General features: G+C 44.6%; 1 protein-coding gene across 12 annotated transcripts in view; it reads right to left on the reverse strand.

The window, feature by feature from the left end:
- The window catches only part of PTPRT (protein tyrosine phosphatase receptor type T), a 1,077,107-nt gene that overhangs the window by 699,068 nt on the left and 353,497 nt on the right, over positions 1–24,542 (reverse strand). For all 12 annotated transcript variants that reach the window (XM_060618029.3, XM_060617982.3, XM_060618020.3 and 9 more), the window contains exons 3-5: positions 21,546–21,817; positions 14,968–15,049; positions 5,827–5,942 (exon numbers count right to left, since the gene is read on the reverse strand). In XM_060618029.3, coding sequence (XP_060474012.1) covers positions 5,827–5,942; positions 14,968–15,049; positions 21,546–21,817 — 470 coding nt within the window. The remainder of the gene's footprint in view (positions 1–5,826; positions 5,943–14,967; positions 15,050–21,545; positions 21,818–24,542) is intronic.

The following is a 24,542-nucleotide window of genomic DNA, read 5'->3' on the forward strand; positions in this document are numbered from 1 at the left end:
GAGGCCCCTTCCACCAGAGGCCATGCCATTATATTCTTCTCCTCAAGGAGAAATCTGTCCCAAACAAGATGAGTTTGTTTGTAACTTTGATCGGCCTTTATCAGCCTTTTCCCTGAGGGACTCATTGTTCTAGGCTGGGGATACACGCTTCGCATAGGTCCTGTCCATTGATTCTTAGGTAGAGCTTGCAATGTAATTCCATGAAAGCCTGCACCAAAAGCTTTATATGCTTCCAAAGAGCATATAAAGTTTCTAGGGGAGAGTAAAACAGGGGTATGGGCTGGTCTTCCTTTTTAACTGATTAATTTATGATCAGAAAGCACTTAAGGATAAGCAAGCTAGAGAGCCCCACTGGACAGAAAGGAAGGCAAGCATTCTCTGCTACACAGATGATAGGGATTTATCTCACACTAGGAGTCCACTGACCACTCCCCAAACATTGCCAGAGAGAGGGGGCACCGACATACTATTCCGGAAACAAAGTCACTGGCTTTATTTCCCAGACCGAAAACTGGTGGATAAAAATGTTTCCCATCTTTGGTGGCTTAGTGATTCCTCAGCATATCTTGGAAGCTACAGAAGGAAACAGCATTGTTGAAAGGCAGACTGTTGGCCACAACATGCCTGTTTCTCTTGCTTCGGAGATTCTCAGGCTGAGTCACAACAGCCTTTATATGTGGAACAGAACTCCGGCCAGTCTGCAGGCTGCTACTCCTCTAGGCGCTGGAAGAGATCCAAAGCAGCCAAATCATGAGAAATTCACTACTGCCTTAGCCTGTCTTAGATCAGGACACAGTGGCATCCTGAGTGACAGGTGTTATGACAGGGGCCTCATATTTTGTACAAAGACATTAACTTACTTCCAGCTACACTGCTGAATACAAGCCTGGACTTAACCAGCCAAGTAGACATTTGCCGGCGAGCAGAGGATAAACCATCTACCTCCCAATATTTCCTGAAATATAGATGAGGGAGACAGTATTTCTAGTGGTTTCCTTAAAGGAATAGCTACTGAATCTATTCACTCACCACCTATATTTAAAGTATCCCAGGATGGAGATGGATTTAGCAGAGAATTGGGGACCTTTGTCATATTGCACTGCCCACGCCCACCCCTCCCTCTTCGACCACCTCCCCAAACTACTCTTGTACAGAGCACCATTATAGGAAACAAGCCTGAGAAAGTCACTTGTGTGCCCTCAATAAGGCTGTGGTGGAGAACGGTGTTCCTTATATCACACATTGTTTTCTTTATGAGGACTCCTGGGAACAATTCCTATCCGGCTTCTGTGTGAACAAGTTAGAATTTTCCCGAGAAATTGGTTTGTGTTTATCTTGTGGACACCGTGAACTGTATGTCTGACAAGTTATTCCGTTGGCGGCTGTGGTACCGGGGCCTCCAATTGTGACCCACCGGTAAGCCACAGATGTGGAGAAACGCAGTTTTAACATTATGACCAGCTCCAAGGTCTTCTTTTCCTATCTTGTGTCACCTCACTTTTAATTTATGATATCTTGTCATGCTTTATGTCCCACTGTAAGCCACCTGAAAAACATTCTGTGACTTAAGATTTGGTTTACACTGAAAAGCAGGTATATGAGGTGTGGAAGAGCTCCACACCATATGTTTCTATTTTCTTCAAAACTTCTATTACATTCTAACACCCTTCCACTGACAAACCCGAGATTTAGGACGTGCAACTCAGAAATGTAGCAATTATGATCATAAAATAATTGGAAAAGCTAAATAAAGGTGCTGAGAATACTGTGATTGTTCCTTATCAGTCTCCTGACCCAACTGGGGCAATGCCATTGAAATGACAAAGCTTCTTGAGAGCCTGATGCACCTTAATACAAATTACAATTGAAAGAGTAAATAGCACTAAATACTTAAGTGACACATGGAAGTTTATAAGGATTCTTGGGGTCTGCAGGCAGCCCAAGGAAACAGGAGGTTCAGGCACCACTGTTATTTTCATTCTACTGCACTAAGGAACAAGAAAGAACTGTTAGCTCCTAGAGGTGCAATTTCACCCAGGGGTTTTCCAAACTGTGGGATATAGGTTCAAATCCAAGAAGAGAAGCAATGCTATCAAATCCCATCAAAGTGTGCAGAGATGATTCCGAATGGGCTAGGGACCAACATTCACGCTAAGTCAGCCTGAAAACATGATGGAGATCTTTCAATAAATGAAGGTGGAGGTAACTGGAGTTAGTTTCTTCTAAACAACATCCCTGTTTCCTTGGAGCTTGAGCTGTGCTCTCCAGTAACACTTTCTGCAATGTTGCAAATGTTCTGTCTCTGCTCGCCCAACATGGTGGCCACCAGATGCATGTGGCTACTGTGCACTTGAAATGTGACTAGTTTGACTGGACTTCTAAGTTCTGAATTGTATTTATTTTGATTAATTTAAATGTAAATAGATGTTTTAAGTTTAACAGGGTTCTAGCATACAAGATCAATATACGAAAGTCAATTGTATTTCTATACGCTAGCAGTGAAAAGTCAGAAATTGAGATCTTTTTAGACCAAAAAGGATAAGTCTGACCAAAAAAAAATGTGTAAGACCTATACACTGAAAATTGCAAGACCTTGCTGAGTGAAATCACTATAGATCTTCAATAAATGAAGAAATATACCATGTTCATACTCACAAAAGTCATTATTGCTAAGATGTCAGTTCTCTCCAAAAGTGATTTATAGACTCAATGCAATCAATCCCCATCATAATCTCAACAGGCTTTTTTTGTAGAAGTTGACAAAGTGATTCTAAAAGTCCTATGGTAATGCAAAAGACCTGGAATAGCCAGAATCACTCTGAAAATGAAACACAACCGGAGGACTAACAATACCTGGTTTCAAAACGCATTATAAAGCTTATAGTAACCAAGTCAGTGGGACAGTGGTATAGACAAAGAGATCAGTGGAACAGAAGAGCCCAGGAAGAGCCCCACACATATGTGGATGAAAGCAGTACAGCAAAGAATGTTCTTTTCAACTAATGATGCCACAACAACTGAGGTATCCAAATGCGCGCGCGCGCGTACACACACACACAAACTTTGATGCATACCTCACACCATATACAAAATTAAACTGGATCACAGACTTAAATGTAAAAGCTAAAACTATAAAATTTCTAGAAGAAAACAAAAAAAAATCATTGTGACCTGGGGTTAGGCAAAGATCATTTCATAGAAATGATGCCAGAAAAGATCCAAAAAAGAAAAAAAAATGATAAATTTGATTTCATCTGAACTTATTTTTTTTAATGTTTTTTAAACATTTATTCTTTTTGACAGAGACAGAGCACAAGCAGGGGAGGGAGAGACAGAGAGGAAGACACAGAATCTGAAGAAGGCTCCAGGCTCTGAGATGTCAGCACAGAGCTCAACACGGGGCTCGAACCCACGAACCGTGAGAGCATGACCTGAGGCCAAAGTCAGACACTCAACCGACTGAGCCACCCAGGCACCCCTGATTTCATCTGAATTTAAAAACTATTCCTCCAATGCTACTGTTAAGACAATAGAAAGACAAGCCACACATAGAAAACATTTGCAAATCATGTATCTGACAAAGAATTTGTATTCTGAATATAGAAAGAACTACCAAAATGCAATAATAAGCAAACAAACCAATAATAAATGAGCACAATACTTAAACGGGCACTGCACCAAAGAAGACATACAAATGGAAGCAAATGGGCACATGAAGAGATGTTCAACATTCTTCGTCATGAGGGAAAGGAAAACTAGAATCACAGTGAAGTAACACTACACACTTATTCAAATGGCTAAAACCAGAAAGACTGATCATACCAAGTGGTGGTAAGGATATTGGTAAGCAACTATAGCTCCCATACACTGCTGATCGGAGTGAAAAATGGCACAACCATATAAGAAAAGAGCTAAGCAGTTCTTTAGGAAGTTACACATCCACCATATGACCCAGCCATTCCACTTCTACCCAAGAGAAATGGAAGCATATGCCCCTAAGTCCATTCAAGTCACGAATGTTCACAGCAACTTATTTTTAAATAACCAGTATTTGAACAACCCACATATCATCAGCAGATGAATATATAAAGCAACTATGGTATCCTCACACAATGGAATATTACTCCACAAAGAAAAGTTTTTAAATAAACTATATACATACACAATATCAGAGATGAATCTCAAAATAATTATGTTGAGCGAAAAAAGAGTACATACTGTGTGATTCCGTTTATAGAAAATTCTAGAACATGTAAATTAATATACACTTGACCCTTCAACAATGTGGGTTAGTAGCATTGAACCCCTACACATACAAAAATCCATGTATGACTTTTGTCTCCCCCAAAACTAAACTTCTAATAGCCTATGTTGACCAGAAACTTCACTGATAAAATAGCCAATAAACACATGTTCTGTATGCTATATTATAGACTGCATTCCTACAATAAAGGAAACTAGAGAAAAGAAAATCATAAGGAGGTGAAAATACATTTACAATACTATACTGTATTTATCGGAAAAAAATCCATGTATAATTGAACCCACCCAGTTCAAACCCATATAGTTTCAGAATCAACTGTTTAGTGACAGAACGTGGATCAGTGATTGCCTGGAGACAGATAAGAGTGAAGAAGGCAGAAAGCAGGGATTACAAATGGGAACGAGGAAACTTTGAGCATGATGGCCATGTCTAGTACCTTGATTGTGATCAAAGTTCCACATATATACACACATGTGAAAATGTATTAAATTACACACTTTAAATTCTGTATCTCCATTATACCTCAATGAATCTGTTTAAAATAAAAAATAAAACAAGGGCACCGGGGTGCCTCAGTCAGTTGAGCATCCTACTTCAGCTCAGGTAATGATCCCATGGTTTGTGAGCTCGAGCCCTGTGTGGGGCTCTGCACTGATAGCATGGAGCCTGCTTCGAATCCTCTGCCCCTGTCTCTCTGTTCCTCCCCTGCTGGCACGTGGTCTCTCAAAAATAAACATTTAAAAACAAATAAATAGAAAATAAAAAACAAAACCAAAATCTGTTCAACAGCCGCATGTGCCTGGTGGCTACTCACTGAACAGTAGTTTGACTCTCTGTGCTGCCTTAGCCCTTGGTATTTCTACATCAGCATCCGTGGGAGTATCTCTGATGCTGTAACAATCTGTGTCTAATTCTAGGTCCCATCCTTTCCCCTACCTCCACTAAAAGAGATTCTCTTTTATCTTGCTTTGAAAGTAAGGCTAACGAGCAGACCTACGAGTGGGACAGATTCAAACTCAGAACAAATTTCCAGCAGACGTTCCTGATGGACTCATTCAGCCAAAGAAGAGATGGCTTTGCTCATTTAGTGAAATATTCTGGTAAAGGGTGATTTTGTAAGACTTCACCAGAAGGCTGTGGAGGAACAAATAGGAATCTGGTGGACCACTGAGTAGCAGCTAGGTTCCCTCCACCCAAGATTTTAGGATTCCACATACCCAGAATCTAAAGTACTGAGTTTGTCTTAGCCCTGTGTCTCTGGGCTTAATGGACAAAGTCTGTTAGAGGCCAGCTTAGAAAGGTCATAGTTGCAAATTCTAGTTCTGTCACTTTTATGTTTGTGGTATCGCCTTCTCCTTCTGTAAAATGGGTATCCTGGTGCCCACAAAACAGAATTAGAGTTAAGATCTAACAAGATCATGGATGCAGAGTATCCTCTAAGGAGCAGAGGTAAATAAAAAATATCCCCTCCTCTCACCCACCAAGCCCTTCATCACAGCACACACTTTCTTCCCTTACCAAGGGATGGGCAGGTGTACACAGGGGGCCACTCCCATTCTTACCTGGAGCCAAAGTTTGTCATGCTGAGACCACTTCCCACCAGCGATGCACTGAAACGTGGCATTCTGCCCCACATTCACCTCGACATTCTGGAGCCGCAGAAAGTGAGGTGCTTTTCCTAGGAGAGACACCAAACAGCATATGAGGACTCAATTCAACAGCCTGCGCCACTTCCCCATCCGTGGATGGCCATGCAAGATGAGCGCTCAGCAGGGTGGAACCTGCACCTAGAAAGTGGCCTGGTGCAATAAGGAGATACTGCTGTTTGATCACTTACTATGAGTCAGCTACTGTTTGTTCTAAGAGTTTTACAGGATCACCTCGCTTAAACCTCACCAATACCCTGAGATGAGTAGTATCTCATTTCACAGATCAGAAAATTAAGGCTCTGAGGGGTTATAGTTTGGCACAGAGAGCCAGAAAGTGAGGGAGCTAAGACATGAATCCAGGTCTCTGAGAGCTTCAAAATCCTTAATATTAGCTTCTGGGCAATACTGGCATGTTTGGAAGAAGAAAATGGAGGTGGCCACATGGAAAGGATTCAGCATAGATAATTCCTCCCTGTAGCCTGAGTGAGCAAAATGAAGAAAGCTTAAGCAAAGCACTTTGAACCTGAGACCCAGGTGCCTGGCCTCGGTGATGGCATTGATGGTGCACATCACAGGGAGGGCAGAGCAAAGGAGGGACACAGGTGGAGGAGAAAAACAGTAGTCATCATTCACGACTGCTAAGCGGTCGGTGCTGTGTGCCATGTGCACACATAGTAACTCACTGAACTGAAAGCACTTGGTGGTGGATCATCTTCGTCTTATAGTGAGTGAACTGAGGCACCAAGAACTCGAGAAACAAGCAGAGTCTACACTCTTAACTCTGAGCTAGAGTGTCTCCTAAGGATGGGAGGGAGGTGGGTCATTTACTCTGGGGACTCGGCATAACAGGAAAAGGGACTTTCAAATGAAACTCGCATGGTCTGTGAGCAATCAATTCCAGAATTAAGCAGTTTTATGTTGGGCTAATGGATTCATCTCTTTCCTTGTTTGAGGAGTCAGGTTCTTGCCTATTTGAACTCTCCAAAGATGAGTGGGCTGATAATCAATGTCTAGAAGTAGAATTTCGTCACTGAGGCACAAAGGTGCCAAGGATCCCACTGGGGGGCCTGGGTGGCTCCGTCGGTCAAGCGTCCGACTCTTGGTTTTGGCTCAGGTCGTGATCTCATGGTTCATGGGAAGGAGCCCCATGTCGGGCTCTGTGCTGCGTGGAGCCTGCTTGGGATTCTTTCTCTCCCTCAAAACAAACTTTTTAAAAAAGTGCCAAGGACCCCCTAACACATCAACCAAATCAATGATGAAATGGACATCAACTACCCCACAATGGGACCAAATGAACAGTTGTTAAGAGGATCAAGAAGGTTCAACAAGGGCCTTTGGCCATCTTTTCAGAGAGAGTCAAATACCCAGAGAGACAAATAATAACAATCACGTCACTTATCTAAAGCTCCTATAATGGCAGGCACTGTGATAAATGCTTTACGTGTTTCATCTAATTTAACTTTGTAACATTCCTATAAAGTAGACATTATTATTTCCCTCTCAGAGGCAGAAATCAAAGCCCAACAAGTTTAATTTGCCCAAAGCTACGTAGCGTTAATAAGAGACAGAAACAGAATTAAGTCCAAATTTTGGCCCCAAAGTCAACATTTAACTAGCGTGATGTCCAGCTTCCTGGGCAATGAGAAGTCCACAGTGTCACCCGGACCCCAGAGACCAGAGGCAGGGCTTGCAGGCCAGGCTGTGCTGATTCTCCAGGTTCCTCTCACTGCTCCCGAATATCTTATCACAAGTGATTCCCACCCCCCTTCCTTGCCATTTGTCCCCACAGCCTTCATGCTACACACTACCTGCTCCACCAACCTGTGTCACCAGGTATAGAGCTCAGCAAAACCAAAAGCCCTCGGCATGAAGAGGCAGACTTGCTGTGTGAAAACACACACCTTCTGCTCGGGCTTCTAAACAAATGACAACAGCTCAGAGACCCCCTCGGGCCACCCTCAGGACCCCACTGCTAAAGTGGTGTCAAAAATTGAAGGCCCAGGAAGACCTGTCTTTGTGGGCTTCTCAGAATTGAAGATTCCTGCATCTAGTCAACCTGACAAATGTCATGCTGCTTTGATTGTCTGAAATTGTTTCCTTTTTGCTTTCCTGTATAATTTTGTCAAGTTATTTTTGGAACTATCAGTTCAAGTCGATTCTTCAAGTGGGACTGAGAGTAAACCTGGTAAGCCCATTTATGCCACAGGTTTAAAGGGAAAGGAACATCCACTCTGCGCAGGGAGGGAGAAGAGCTTTAACTCCAATGTTGGGAGGCTCTGTGCTGGGTTTTACAAAGGGATGTCTCTCCATGCCCTTGGGGACATTGGGCAAATGGTTTAACGTCTGGGACTTCTGCAATCAGAAATGGATCTTCTCTGGATCAATGTCCCCTGCTTGCTTCTGACTCCCAGCTTCTTGGCAGAAGACCTTTTGTCTGGATTTCTTCGTCTTCAATCCCTCTTCCTGCTTCCCTTCTAGGTTTAATGGTAGAGAGTTCAGAGGCTTAATAGCCCCTAGTGTTAATATTCTGGTGAAACACTGACGGTTTACGGCAGATGTTGAACCCACGCACCTACAGGAGCCACTTACATAAATGAATGAAGTAGCTCAGTCATAAAACCAAACAAAAACAAAACACCACCTCCTTGCCCCATCATTCACTTCCCCACTTTTGACAGAGACTTGAGTAAAGATTTCTCTCTACGTAAGAACAACAACGTTACACACACAATAATAATGGGTATCTGACATCAGCCTCAGCACTAAGGAGGCAATAAGGAGTGGAGGGGACTAAGGAAAATGGATAAAGCTCCACGACCCCTTAAAAGGAGGCAGCTGTTACTTAAATCCAGCAGATGAAGGCCATTCCAGAGTACTTGGCTGACAACAGCCAAGTGTCCAGTTTGTCAACCCAAGTAAGAAATCCAGGTGTTATGTGACCTCTCTCATTCTAAAATCTTGACTGAATTTTGGGGGCACCTGGGTGGCTCAGTCAGTTAAGCATCTGACCCTTGATTTCAGCTCAGGTCATGATCTCACAGTTGTGAGATCAATCCCCATGGCAAGGCAACCCATACTCAGCATGGAGCCTGCTTGAGATATTCTCTCTCTCTCTCTCTCTCTCTCTCTCTCTCTCTCTCTCTCTCCCCCCTTCTCCCTAGCTTGTGCTCTCTCTAAAACATATATATATATATATATATATATATATATATATGTATATATACATATACATATATATATATATACACATACACACACACACACATATATATATGCTCTAATATATATATATAATGTAATATAATAGATATTCATATATATGTATATAATCTAATATATTAGATATTCATATATATGTATATAATCTAATATAATATATTATATATTCATATATATGTATATAATCTAATATATTATTCATATATATGTATATAATCTAATATAATATATTAGATATTCATATATATGTGTATATTCATACACACACACACACACACACACACACACACACACACACACACATATATATGAATTGCATTCAAACACCCTGCAGACCTAACAAAACACATCTGCAGGCCTGCTCCTCTGGGTGTGGTCTCTGTTATAAGGCTCCAGCTAAGTCATCCAGAATCATTCCCACTGGCCGCTTCTGCCTTTGTGTGGCCCCATGAATGCAGGCAGCATGCTGCAGATCACATGACTGCTAGTCGCCGATCAAGGTTCCTGACACAGGAGCTTATGGAGAACACCCTCCTCCCTGCTTAGCGCTCTCTCTACATGCCCTTACTCTGGTGTCTGCTCTCTGAGCCCGGGGCCTCATCCCCACCTCACAACAAAAGTCTCTCTCTAGGGATCCTCCTCATGTTGGGGACCTGTTCAGTCCACTTCTCTGAGCTCCTGGCCTCTCTGACCCCTCTTCTCCACCCCCTCTCTCCCCTGACCACAGTCCACTTCTGAGGCCTATGCTCTCTCAACTGTTATCCCCCCCACCATCTACAGCTCTGAGAAAGAATTTATCCTGCCAGCTTCAACTTACCAAACACATTTGTCCTTGGGGCCCAGGTCGGCCTCCAGCTTGTGGTTTTAAACACTCCACCCTCACTCCCCACTGAGACCCAGCAACCCCAAAGTGGGATCCTGCTGAATGGGGCTAACAGAAAACTAGCTATGCATTTGGGGCAAAATGCCTTGATGCTGGTGACATTTAAACTCCTGCAGATGTCAGTGCAACATCCAAAGACATATTATTGTGCCCTTTCTCTCGCTCTTTAAGCCTGACGGTCCTCAGTAGGAAGCCATGCAATTGACGAGAAAGAGCAGTACACACATTAGAAATGTGGTACAGACACTCCACGGGCTCAGTGACATGGCCCCAGAAGGTTGTGATGAGAAGGAAAAAAAAGTCTAAAAAATTCCAGAAGTCAACTTGGGAGCAAGAAACTTAGAAACCCGGTGGAAAACTGTGCTGACATTTATTATATGTGGTTGCCACTGCGGTGGCCACCCTGCTAAGGGCTAACGCTGAGAAATGACAGCAGAGGGGGACTATGGCTAAAACACTTTTATAATAACACAAAAATGTTAAATGGGCTATAAAATATAGACGAGAGGTTCCAGTTTGTAAGAGAAAATAATTTCCTTTGAGTATTACGCCTCTGTGTCAGTCACTGTTTTGGAAGCTGCGAGGCAATCATTCAAAGTCATAACTTCAGCTCAGATCGATCGAGACTACAATTGCAAATCAGGCACTAACCCCTTGGAACTTTTGGAGTATTTTGTGGAATCGCCTATTGATAAGCACTGACCTGATGTTAATAGAAAAAATGTTTTGGAGGACAGAAGTGGAGAATGACAAGGCCTGGGGAGAATGTATATTTCTCCATATAGTTAAAATTTTAACAACCGTAAGCAAAGTCATAAATGCATTAATATGAAAGCTTCAGAGGGAAAGAAGCACTGTCAACCCAAAGGACAGTTCAGAAGCCTCTAGCAGTCTGCGTGACTCATGATCCCATGAGCAGCCCCCAAGGACACGTGCATGGTGGGAACGCTGGAAGGCATCACTCAGGCTCCACCTTTGATAGACCTACCCCAGCCTAGCCTGCACCAGCCAGTTGCGTAAGCTGGAAATCCAGGAGTGCACCGTTTCTGATACCTCTGCCTCCCGAACTAATCTATCAAATGGGACCAGCTGACTCTACCTCCTAAATGTATCTCTGATCCGTCCACCTCTCTCCCTGTTTCTTCACAGCACTGGTGACCATCTGTTATGGGGTAAATTGTGTCTCCTCCGCCTCCCAAGTTCTTTCTTTCGTTCTTTCGTTCTTTCTTTCTTTCTTTCTTTATTTCTTTCTTTCTTTATTTTGAGAGAGAGAATGAATGAGAGAACACGCACATGAGCCGGAGAGGGGCAGAGAAACAGGGAGAGAGAGAATCCCAAGTAAGGTCTGCACTAACAGCACAGACAATGGGGCTTGAACTCATAAAGCATGAGATGATGACCCGAGCTGAAATCAGAAGCCAGATGCTCAACTGACTGAGCCACCCAGGCGCCCCTCCTCCCTCAAATTCTATGTTGAAGCCCTACTGCTCAACACCTCAGACTGTGACCGTATTTGGAGATGGGGCTTCTAGGACAGACCTTAATCTAATCTATCCGGTGTCCTGATAAGCAGAGAAAATCTGGACACACTGAGATGTATCACCAGCATGTGTGCACAAAGGAAAGCCCATGTGAGAACACAGCTAGCAAAGGAGAGAGGCCTCAGGAGTAACCAACCCCGCCATCTCCATCTCAGAACTGCGGGCAAATAAATTTCTGCTTTTTAAGCCCCCCTAGACTGTGGGGTTTTGTATGGGAGCCTTAGCAAACTAATTTACACTCTGTTGTAGATCACATAATTGCCGATTTCATTTCCAGTGTTTTCAGTCCCAGTGGAAGGGCAGAGAATGAATGAGGGCAGAGAGTTACTCCCATCCACCCAGCGCAGTGCCTGTCCTGGAGTATACACTCAGGAAGCATATGCTGCATGATGAATGGACATCTCTCCACCAGCCTGGTCCGGGCCATTACCACGTCTTCCGTGATTCCAGAACTTTCCCCCTGATAGGTCTCCTCACTTCTCTACTCCCCTTCAACTTGTTCTCCACAGAGCAGCCAAAGTGATCTTGTAACACTTAGATCAAATCAATCCCTAGGATAAATCCCTCCACTGGCTCCTTTTTGCTCTTAGATTAAAACCTAACCTCATCAGGACTCTCAGGGGCTTGAGTGGTCAGGCCTCAGCCTCCCTCCCACTTTCATCCACACCTATGCTCCCTACACTCTCGGTGTTCTGGCAGCACCTGCAGATTCCCAGTGCAGGACATGTGCACTTACTGCTTCCAATGCCTGGCATGCCCCCCACTCCCTAGATCACTACACAGGGGACTCCCGTCTCGGCTCAGACCACATGTGCATAGACACCTCCCCTGCCCCTTAGACTCTAAGGACTCCCCCCTCATGCCAGCCACTCACATTTATTATATTCCCAGCACTATCACTATCTGAAATTATATTCATTACTATTTAAGATTACTTATTTAGTAGCTTTCCTCCTTATGCAAGTCTGCTAAGTTAACACCACGGAGACAAGGATCTAACCAACTTGATCATTTAAGTATCCCCTGTGTCCAGCACAAACTCCTGACACATAGCTAATGCACAAATAATTTACTTACTGAAAGGAAGTATAAATAAAAAGCTGGAGTAGACGTAGACTGAGCAGAGAACTTAACCAGGGGCCTTTGCGAGGTACCGTTCACCTCCACACAACTCAGGAGCTATGGATAGACCCCTGAGGACTATATGCACTGCCAGTATTTGTACATATAATTAAGTGGAATTTTTCCAATTCCAGACACTATTGCAGTGTCCTCACATTTTGACTTCTGGGAAGTTTAAGCTTAAGGTGCCTAAGCATCAAGGCTGAATTCCGTGTTGCACTCACATTACAAAGGAACACAGCCGGAGTCACGTCTTTCTGAGTTATATCCCATGGCCCATTTGCTGGGTAACTGGCTCTCAGCAATTCCGTAACCATGCAATCCACATTCCTCAGCAGGAGGAATACGAGGCTGTCAGGAGAATCCTAAATTCAGGAGCATCCCCAAGGAGGGGGAGAATTCCAAAGGGGGGGGCATGAGACTTTAGGGTGGGGAGCATCAAACACCCTCCAGACAACCCTCTCCCATAGAGATTTCTCAGAGAGAAGGGAGCATTTGGCTTTCATAGCAGACAATGGACAGCGCTTGGAATCAAGGGGCAGAGCTAAGACTGGAACAAGGGACAGGTATCAGGTGGGGTGACAGCAGAGGGGAAAACTCCAGCTCGAGTGGAGAGATCTGGGATCCCTTATGAGAAAGCCAGACTGGATTCTCCTGGGAAGAGCCAAAGAAAGACAGAGTGCAAACATCAAGCGCTGAGTAAGAAGCAGGGGTGTGGCAGGCTGCAGCAGAGGTGAGGGTCCCCGACGATGATGGGATGTACACAGGGCTTGGGGAAACTAACCTGGTCTCACAGAGAGACTACCTCAAAACTGGGAGAGCTGTGCAGAGCTGGGTGTGTGGCATTAAGGAGACCGCAGGGAGGGCAGGCATCTCCTGACACAGCTGTCCAGTCTGAGGTCAAAGATCATTCTTTAATGGGCAGCTGATTCCCAGAAGGCCAGGGAGGGGAAGGCTTAATCCAGGTGAGGGGATTAACCGAGTATCTACTATATAAACACTGCGTGGCTGGGGGGACTTCTTCATGTGAGGTCTGGGTCAGCAGGCATGACTGAAATCCCAAAGACCCAGGAAGTAACTCAAAGGATAGGAAGTTTAGACCAGAGCAATGAATAACCCAGTAGGATCTCAGCACTGAGAGGCTGGCTGATTTAGGGGAAGAGGGGCTCTCTTGCACAGACACAAAATACAATTATCCCAAAGACTGTCTTGCCAAAACCCTTTGGAACTTGTCCCAAATTCTTCCAAAGAAGGTGCTCTAAGCAATGAGTCCAACAATGGCATTCTAGTGCTGGGGAAGGAAGTGATGTTCAAGGTGCTAACAATTCATTGCAGAAGTGGAAAGTGTCATTTCAATTAAAGCAACATGGATGGGGCTGAACTGAAAACAGCCCCAAAATGAAAGGACTGAAAGGCCCTGTAACAACCAGGGGCAAAGACGAGGGAGTAGAGAGGGCCCTCCGGGAGATACCTGGAACCAGACAGCCGCCAATAAATTAATGGGAATCTCCAACATGCAGAACGGCTGCTACCCCAGCTAGCCCTCCTCGGAGGTACCCTAATCCCCATGTGTATCCCTCTGATTACAGTCCCCCCCAGCCAAATGTCACCAGATATGATGCCACCAACTGCCTCTGGGATTTTTTGAAACTGGGAACCACAGTTCTTTGCACAAACACATCCAGAAATCTCAGCCTAAATACAACAAAAGGAGCTTCAAGGGGAAAGTGGATGGGCACAGAAGGAGCAGTATGCCTTTGAGGACTCCTGATACTGTACCAGAAGTACTAACCACATGAGAAATCTCTCCCTACGTCTACACAGAGCTGATGAGTGTATCTAAAATTACTTTTAAAGAATTAATAGCTTTGGGGTACTTTTCCCTGTGAGTGAGCAGTGGCTAATTTGCCCAGTGTTTTGGTGGTGTTTTTTTTTTAAGACAATTGCACAAGATTCCATCCAAAGCCTTCTAATTCTTCCACTTCAGTGGTCTGAATCCCACTAATAAACAATCAGGACTTTAGACTCCCTTAATGACGGGGAGAGATTCAAACGAAGATGTTTTGCCACTCTCTGCAAATTTCCTGTAGGTACTGCCTGTTGAACAGGCCAGCAAAATGACGAATTTATTCAGGACTGATTGCATTGAGTATGTAAGCATTTCTGAAGGATTAAAAAGGAGGGTGAGAAATGGTTGTGAGCTGAATGAATGGCGGTGCGGGGACTACAGCCTCCAAGCTCCCCAGTCCGGCATGGAGCAAGGCTGTGAGGAGGAGGGAACAGACTTACTGCATGGATGAGCAAGGACCCGGACCTCGTCCACAGCGATGTAGCCAGGATGACCCTTCAAAGAGACGGATTCAAATATCACCTGCAACACACATGGGGGAAGAGTCAATTTTGCAGAAGTGGTTGTAGGCATTATAGGAAGCCGCCCAGCCCCCAAACCTTCTCTTTCAGCTTCCCATGAGAGCCTCTCAAAGAGGCACTACATTACTCTAGCACGCTACCCTGCCAATTGCCTCGGATTTCCAAAACAAGGTAAAAAGGCCACATTCTAATGACCAGCCAAAGAAGAATCAGCCACACGGAATATTTTTAACGGATTTCAGAAATAACACTTGAATGCAGAAAAACAACCCAAACATGGCTTGAAACCCCAATCTGCACCTTTTTCATTGCTGTTTCAAGTGAAACACAGAGAATTACTTCCTAATATCCCAAACTTTCTTATGAACTGTGACAGGAGCTTACCTTAGAAGCTACCATAAACCAAGGAGGGTTTACCCTGATTTGATTCTACATCCCCCAGGAATATATTCCACCTGAGTTTTTTTTTTTTAATTTTAATTCCAATACAGTTAACATACAGTTTCAGGTGTCCAATATAGCAATTCAGCACTTCCACACAATACCTGGTGTTCATCACAAGTGCACTCCCTAATCCTCAGCCCCTATTTCTCCCCTCCCCCCACCCACCTGCCCTCTGGTCACCATTAGTTTGCTCTCTGCACTTAAGAGTCTGTTTCTTGGTTGGTCTCTCTCCTCAATCTCAATTTCTTAATAATACCTCTTGAAGATAAGCCCCATACACAACTGTTGGTATCCAGGAATTCAAGGGCAACAAGTTCTTTGAATTCTCCATTCTGACTCTCACCCAAACTGTGTATTTCAGTGGAAATTTTACAACTCAGTTAACAGCTGTCCTTGTCACCCACTAACTTCACCTAGAAGATGTGACTATGTGGACACTGCGATTAATGCCCTTGACCTCCCTAATTCCAATGGTCTTTATCTCCCATCAGCTTCAGCCATAGGTATAAATGCTCGGGCTTCTCATATTCTTTAAAAGCTACCCTCTGGCAGCAGGATCTGCTTTAGCACAGTCCAGCTGTGTTACTATCACATTTGGGATTCTCAGTAGTTTCATCAACACTCACTCTCAACACTTCCTTACTTCCCACAGCAAAACTCCCCCCTCCCACTATAATCTGGACTTTTCCCCCCAACACTTTCCCCAGAACTGCTCTCATGGCAAATACCAACAACCTCATAGTTGCCAAATTCAATAGATAGTGTCCCATCTTTATCTTAAGAAGGAAGACAGTGTAATGCTTAAGAAGGAAGATCAGAATGCCTGGGTTGCAGTTTTGGCTACATCACTTACTAAGCATGTGACCTTGGGCTATCCTAATTATTAACACATGTTCCATGAATGAATACAATGAATACAAGTCATGGGAGAATGGGTGTGTGATAGTGAAACATACATTAATTAGTTCAGTGTTATCTCTCCCTTCTTCTGCAGAAATAAGAATTCTATAATGAAAGAGAGAATCTTTCATTCATCAGAATTCTTGAGAATTTTTTTTTTTTTTTTGTAAAGCATGAGATTTGGGTTTTTTTGTAAAGGTGAGATTTGGGTTTCTCAAAAATAGAAGAAAAATATTCCATAATAAACAAGGGAAAGAACGTTCTCGTTTTCCATTAAATGAGTTAATAATTATAAATTGCTTGCAACATACATGGTAAGATATTGGTAAATGTTACTATTGTTGTTCTTACTCTTGAGACAGGGATGGAAAGAAAAGAGGGAATGTGAGGGAATGGTGGCAGGTTTGGGGAGAGGAGGAAGCTAATAGACTCCCTGATGTGACTGTCCCCTGTAGCCACGACCCCAAGTTTCCACTGAAGTTCATTCTCTCAACAGACTCTTTGGTGTAAGTCATGACTGGCAAAAAATGGTGGAAGCTGGACTTTGGGTCCATGTGGAGTTACATGGAAATAGAGGCACATGTGGCTGCAGGAACCAAGGGAGTTAGGGAAGGGTGGTCGGGAGAAAGCACAGAAGCATAGAGAAAAGGACCATGGCAGCCCAGCAACTCATTGATAAAGGCTCCAGACTCACAAGACATTAGAGCTAGGTCCATAGTGTATTTATACCAAAGGGCAGACTCTGGATACAGCTGAGAATAAAGCGCTTCCCAAGAAAGAACTGGGAAAGTCCTCTCTCTGTCACTGCCAAATCACTCAGAGGAAAATGCTCACAAACATGAAGGAGCCCAGAGCATGCGTCTTTAGCATGCCATTCCAGAATCACAAATTTTTTTTTTAATAAAAATCATGCAAGCTGTCATGAGATAGACACCTTTGGTGTCTGGGGATTAAAGAGTCAACAACACAGATACGAGACTGGATATATCAGAAATAGTGCTGGAAGGGAAAGGAAAGATAAGAAGGTCCATGCTGAACCCTCCAAGGCCTACCTGGACTCAACTGCTGAGGCAGGTCCCCTGAACACTCTCGATGAGGCTGGCACTAAGGTGAGTAAAGAATTGTAAAGGCTACTTTGGTGCTGTCTGTTTATAGCAGGCAGGGAGAGTGGGGTGGAAGACAGGCAGAAGGAGGCTTACCAACACCTAGCAATACTCCATGTCAGTGTAAGGGAGCAGGGACCCCGAGGGGCAGAGATGCAGCCCAAGGCTCAGGCCGGGAAACCCACCTTCTTTGCAGGACATTCTTCAATCTTAAGGCCACTATGTGGACCTAAGGTCAACTACACATGCCCCAGCCCCTAAAACCTTAAAGACCTCCTGGGGCTTATATGGAAAGGCATAAACATCTCTCCATGCATAAGCTGTGGAAAAGCCAGCAAATCATCTCCCAGGAGAGGCTCAGAGATGAATCATCCTCAACCTCTCCAAAACGCAGGTTGTGTGCATGTTAGGGGAGGGGGAGGAGATGTCAGGACATGGTTTAAGAGAGCTGGCATTTTATCCTCCCTTTTGGTGGTCCTTGAGCACAGAATCTGCACAGCAAGAGTTTCAAGGGGCTGCAAACATTTTATCCAAAGATGAGAGAGAAAAATGTTGGCTACCAGCTCCCCTCACAGGAAGAAGACCACATATATCTTCATGGAGAGGGATTCTTTAGGGCGAAATCAAGAGGGCCTCTCGCCCACACCAGCCCCAGGAGGCCTGGCTAAGATGAGGAGTAGGATCTGCTGTCCAGCAGAGAAGGGGAGGTGGGAGAGAGGAGATGGGGTAGAGTGTGAATGGTGGGTGAGAGCAGCCCCCTCTGTGAGACGCACCCCCTTGAACTGTGCATGAAGTTGCTAATCCTAGAGAGTGACAGATCCCTGAGAAAGAGACTGGACTTCAAGTCCAGTTGAATCCAAGCCAGGCAGGTCCTAGATTTCACGAGTCTACATAGCAATTATAAGCAATGAATAAAAGACCACTTCACCTAGGCTGGTGATAGAAAACACAGTGAGCAGGTAATTGATAAAAAGTTCTCATTTTTTTTAAATCTTGGGATAGAACAGTTTAGAATCATTAAAAACATAAAATAGAGTTAGTATCTCCTGCAAAGGGGCAGAGATTTAAAGTGTAGCTTAGGCAGTTTTAATAAGCCCCAGCTCCTGAGAGGAGGCAGGTGTGGGGCTAGAAGGCAGGGGGGGAGAGTTCACCCCGGGCCCTGCTGAAACGCTGGTGCCACAGAGCCCACTAATAGGAAAGATGAAATTTCTGTGTTTATTACAGAGCTAAAAGTCAATTTTGCAACTATGAAATATGACTTTAATAAATGAATACACAAGCCATCAGGATCTGAGTCCCAGCACTGCTAAAAACTAAAATTGTATTTAGTCCACAGAATCATACATGCAGGACAGGAGCTTAGGGTCCGATGAATTTTAAAATCCGCTTTGCAAGTATCTTCGAATCTCTTGATAGATCTCCCCTTCTCTCCCCTGGATGTATGTGTGGGTGCTGAATCTGGGAGCATGCAGGTGTATGTGCACCTGTGTGTGCCCCTGTGTGTGTGTATGGCCATGGGACTATTAGTGGTTGTGTGTGTGTGTGTGTGTGTGTGTGTGTGTGTGTGTGCGCGCGCGCGTGCGCGCGCGCATGCGCGCACATGCATGTCTGAGGTGGTGGGGGAGACGTGTCTGTTCTAAACTGTTGCTTTTGGTGCATTAGTGGCCTTCTCACCACAAAGCTCACAGCAGAGGATATAATGTAACGTAATGATGCTGTAGTAGCCGACAAGTTGGAAATGAGAAAATTCTCCCAGATGAAGCTGCCTATCACAGGGATGTACAGAGCTTACAGAGCAGAACTCAACCACAGTGGCCATTTCTTCAAAGAAGAAATCGTTCCCCCTTCCTCTTTTTCTGTTCTCCCCTCTGTTCTTCCCCCTTCCCTCCAATAATTACTGAGGGCTACTGTAAGCCTGACATGTCATTTTATATAGATGCAATCTCATTCAATGCACAGAAGAACCCTCCATTGTACCGATTTCCCTCTCCAGTTTACAAATGAAAGCAAGTGATTCGGAATGATGACAGGATACATCCAACATTACACAGCTAGGGAGTGGAAGATTCTCATAATGGGCTTTTTCCCCCAAAAGCAAGAAACTGAGCTTGGAGCCAGAGGACCTACGCAGGATTATAGGAACCTCAGTTTACCAATAATATGCCCTACTCTAGAACACAAGTCTTGCTCCTTCCCAACACAGGGAGTTACTACACAGATAAATTAGAGGCAATATGCTTACCACAGGGCTGGGACAAAGAGGGTATCCAAGAAATGTCCTTTTCCCTCTCTGTATCCCATCGAAGAGCATCGCCAAACAGTGGCACTGTCCTCACCTGGGTCACTTTTCCTGCTCATTATACTTGCATCTGTGGCCCTACCCTATAATCCATTTAACATCAGGCCCTACGTAGAGGTTTTCCAGTTGGAGTCCTAAGGCCTCACTGGGGGTATCCGTGGACTTACAGACACACTTACTTTATACTCAGTTATACAGGGGGTAGTCTTGGGCCTGGGCATCAAGATTCAGGCCCCAACTTTTCCAATGATCTGCTGTGTGCCCTTGGACTTCAGTATCCATCTCTAAACCTCAGCTTTATCACCTGCATCAAGGTTCAGCAAACCATGGCCTGGAGGTCCAATCTGGCCCACCACTTGTTTTTAGACATAAAGTTTTACTGGAACACAGCTACATCCTTCCACTCATTTCCATATTGTTTGCAGCTGCCTGCACAGTCTATCTGAAGGGACTACATACCATAGATGTTGAACTGAAGGATGCCTGAGGAGCTCCCAGCCACTAACCTTGCCAGCCTCGGGGCCATTTTCTGCTTCAGACTCTACAGAAATTTCTCCAAAATGCTGATTTGACTATGTCACTTTCTTACTTAAAACCTTTCAAGAGTAGGCATGGGGATAACTGCAAATAGGCAGAAGGGATTTACGGGGGTGATGAAAATGTTCTAAAACTGGTTTATGGTGATGACTGCACAACTTAGATTTACTAAAAATCACTGGATTGCACACTTCAGTGGGTAAATTCTAGGATATGTAAATTGTACCTAAATGCATACAGTTGTTTTAAAAAAAGAAAAGCTTTCAAGAGTCCCAGGCCAAGCGGACCCAGAGCTGTGCTCCCCCAGGCACGCTCTGCAGACTGATGCCAGCCTACTCCCCATGCATTCTCGGCCCGCAGTGAGGTAAATAGGGCAAGTGGGAGAGGTGTTTAGAAACTATTGCAGCACTGTGGCACTGCTGTGACATTTTTACTAGTCATGAAAGCACGGGGCCACAGTGAATTGAGAAGAAAAAAAGGTCTCTTGCAACAGTTTGAGTGGCACTGCTCTAGAGATTACACTTAATCTCCTTGGCCTGGCATTCAAAGCCATCCACGACCAACTCTCTTCTGCAAGCTTAGCTCCCTGTGTATTTCCTTTGCGACCTACCCTGAAACAAGGGAGAGTTTCCAAACTCTGCAAAACTCTCTCACTCGCTCCTCCAGCCCCTGGCATGCACCATCCCTGACAACTCAAATGCCTTTCCCTTCCTTTTTCAATAATTATTGATTCATCCTTCAAGACTTAGCCTAGCTGCCACCTCCGCCTGAAAGCCTTCCTAATTGCTTTTCCCCCAAATGCTCTATTCCTCAGGGGTGATCTTTTGACTAGTTATCTCATCTCTCAGAACCTCAATTTTTTCATCCATAAAATAGGGATAATAACAGAATGTCCCTCATCAGGTCTCTTTAAGCAGTTACTTTATAAAAGACTTCACTGTCTCTGTTCCCTCAGCATCCCGGAGAGCCCACTGTGTCCCACACTACAGTAACTGCTTATTTATGTATTAGTCTCCTCTTCCTGAGCATGATTTCCAGGGAGGCAGGGGCCACGCTGGATCGCCTCTGCACCTGCAGGGCCTTGCTAGAAGAGGCTCAGTAAATACAAGTTGCACAAATGAGTAAAGCAAGTCCTTTCTTGGCCTAACAACTCTAGGTAGGGCAAGAGATATATACGATTACTTTTTAAAAACTCAAACCATGAAATGCCATACCTGGTAGAAATGTGGCCAGAAGGTGCTGATGGCAAGCTCTGCCTTCACCCAGCCCTCGGTGACGACCCCAGACACGTTCCAGACAGGGTTCCCCTGGGGGCCGCCGTTCACCTTCACATAGACATTCAAGGCTCCTGGGCTGGACCTATCACGGCTGGAGAAGTAGTAATGGAAATCGATACAGTGGGTGTCATTCTCCTTCAGGGTCGGCAGGAGAAGGTGGGCCTTCTGGCCAGAGGCCCTCCCAGAGCTGTTCACCATCATGAAGGATCCTGGAGACCCACAAAGGGGGTGGGAGGTAGAGACAAAGAGAGAAAAAGAAAATCCTTCTGATAATCAGTCATACCCACAAACCTAATGGCCAGAAATCAAGTCACTCTAGGAGCTTCTGATTGATCCTGAGGAAGCCATATCCTATCTTTCAACCTGAGTATCATCTTCTGTAACTGGGAATTTAGAAAACCTACTGAACAAGGCAGTTTAAAAACTAAGAGATGGCAACATGGGGGCACCTCGTGGCTCAGCTGGTCGAGTGTCCAACTCTTGGTTTCGCATCACAATCTCAGGGTTTGTGAGACTGAGCCTCGCATCAGGTTCTGCACGGACAGCATGGAGCCTGCCTGGGATTCTACCTCTCCCTTTCTCTGTGCTCCTCCCCTGCACGTGCATGCATGCTCGCCGCTCTCACTCTCTCAAAAAACATTTTTTTTAAAAAGCGAGAGATGGCAACATGTATGAATATTTCTACAAAGTAGACAGTATATATAAATTTACAGAAGAAACATCACATGCAGCAGGTCACAAAGGAAACATGGAACAAAACCCCAGGAACACAGCTACCTGTGCAAACTCTAAGTGCAAAATGTGAAATGCAACCTCATGCAAGCTCAGGCTGTCTCAATGGATGCAAAACGTCTCCAATGTAAGAAGTGCCCTTCCAACATATTCTGCTTGGACCCTTGCATGCAGTTCAAGGAATAACTGACAACTACCCCTTCACACTACATTCAGCACAAGGAATGATTCTAAGTATCCCAGAAGGACATATAAAACATAGAATATATTCAGTTAAGCAAGGAAGACCCCAAAGAAAGTGAGAGACAACTAGAAGATGTCCGGCCTGGAATAGAGGGTAAGTAATAATTCCTAAGCACTTCAGGAGAACCAATGTGATGCCTGGTATCTTTTTAATATGTTATTCAATTTAATTTTCAGAATGAGCCTGGGAAGTAGAGGATTTTCATTCTATTTAAAGACTGAATGACTTGCCCCAGGCCCTCAGACAGGGAAGGATGGAGGAGACCCAGATTCTCTCCAACTCCACATTTACACACTTACTCTGTGCAGAAGACATAACTACTGTTTTCAAGCATTAGGCAGGATGACTGCCCAGAGAAAGGAAGGGAGCGTCTTTGGAGTTGCTTTGACAGATTAAATGGTTGTTTCTATAGTTCTTCAACCCACTGTGGATTCATGTCCCGGGCCTCCCAGAAGAGGCAGAGGCCATATCCCCAACCTTGACTTTGGGCCGCACCTGCTTTGGTCAACAGGATGTCAACACACTGAATCAGGCAGAGGCTTGAAGTGTGCATATGCCTAGCTACACTCGCCCTCTTGCACGATCACCGTCTTTCAGGAGAAGACTGCCCCAGCTAGCTGCTGCCTCTTTTAGCTGAGGATTAAGAACTGACATGTGGGGTCAAGAACTGAGCTCAGCCAGCACTGAAGAACCAAGCCATCCCCACACCGTAGCTAGAAGCACAGCCACACAGTCAATACCCCAACCCAGATCTGCCAGTCCACAATCAATGCTCAGACCCACGAGTGTGAGAGTAAATGCTCACTGCTGTTTGCCGCTGAGTTTCCTCTTCTTTTGCTGTGCAGCATTACTGTGGCAATTGCTAATTGATAAAGGTGCTAGAGAGGCAGATCTATGAAAGAAACCACAGGAGGCAAATTTCCATTTAAAGGGCCTTCTAACAAAGGCCCTGGAGACATAGTTCCTGGCCACTACAGGTGGCTAAACAGAGCCTGGACAGGTGAAGAGATGTCTAAGGAAATTTCACCATCAACTGCTAGGGCTGAACTCTGTGACTTAAAGTCCCATGATGCTATGAAATAAACTACATCATAAAACACAGGAGATCAACTCAGGATTCTGGGACGAAGACTCCTACCTAGAAAAACATTGTTGCTTTGAAATCTCATTTTAACCACTAAAATCTTCAATTCAGAATGAAACCTTAAGACTGCTTATTCCCAACTGAGGTAAGCCACTTTAGGAAGCAGCCTTATTCATGCACCGTAAAACCCAGAAGATTGGAGCTGCCAGCTAATAAGTACTGGGCACTGTTGCTCATTGGGATTCTAGGGGGTACCAAGCATTCAAAGCCCATACTCCTTGGATTCTGCATGAATTTAAAAATAGACACGGGACAGGGATGCCTGGGTGGCTCAGTCGGTTGGGCGTCTGGCTCTTGATTTTGGCTCAGGTCATGATCTCACGTTTGTCAGTTCAAGCCCCACATTGGGCTCTGTGCTGATGGCACAGAGCATACTTGGAATTCTCCCTCTCTCCCTCTCTCTGCCCTTCCCCCTCTTGCGCTTGCTCTCACTCTCTCTCACTCTCTCTCACTCTCTCTCTCTCTCTCAAAAGAAAACAAAAAAGAAACTTAATTTCACACAGGACAGATAGAGTTCAAAATTCCTATTTTATTATTCACAAAACTGGATTAGAGAAAGTAACTTGGACTTGAGGCCAAATCAGGCTTCTGCATTATCTTCTCTGCACGAGCACACAAAGCAGGTGGATGGTCGTGGGCTCCCTCCTTCTGACTCCACCCAGATCCCTAAGCCTGGAGCTATCCTGGAGAGATGGCCACTTAGGGTCAATGGGAAGGCCTATCCCGAAAATGAGCCAACAAGAAGCAAGGTGACTAAGACAGAGAAACAGGAACCTAGAGCTATCAGACTTTCACTATCCCACCAATCAGAAAA

Source organism: Panthera onca, chromosome A3, assembly GCF_046562875.1.
Source record: "Panthera onca isolate mPanOnc1 chromosome A3, mPanOnc1 haplotype 2, whole genome shotgun sequence".
NCBI lineage: Eukaryota > Metazoa > Chordata > Mammalia > Carnivora > Felidae > Panthera > Panthera onca.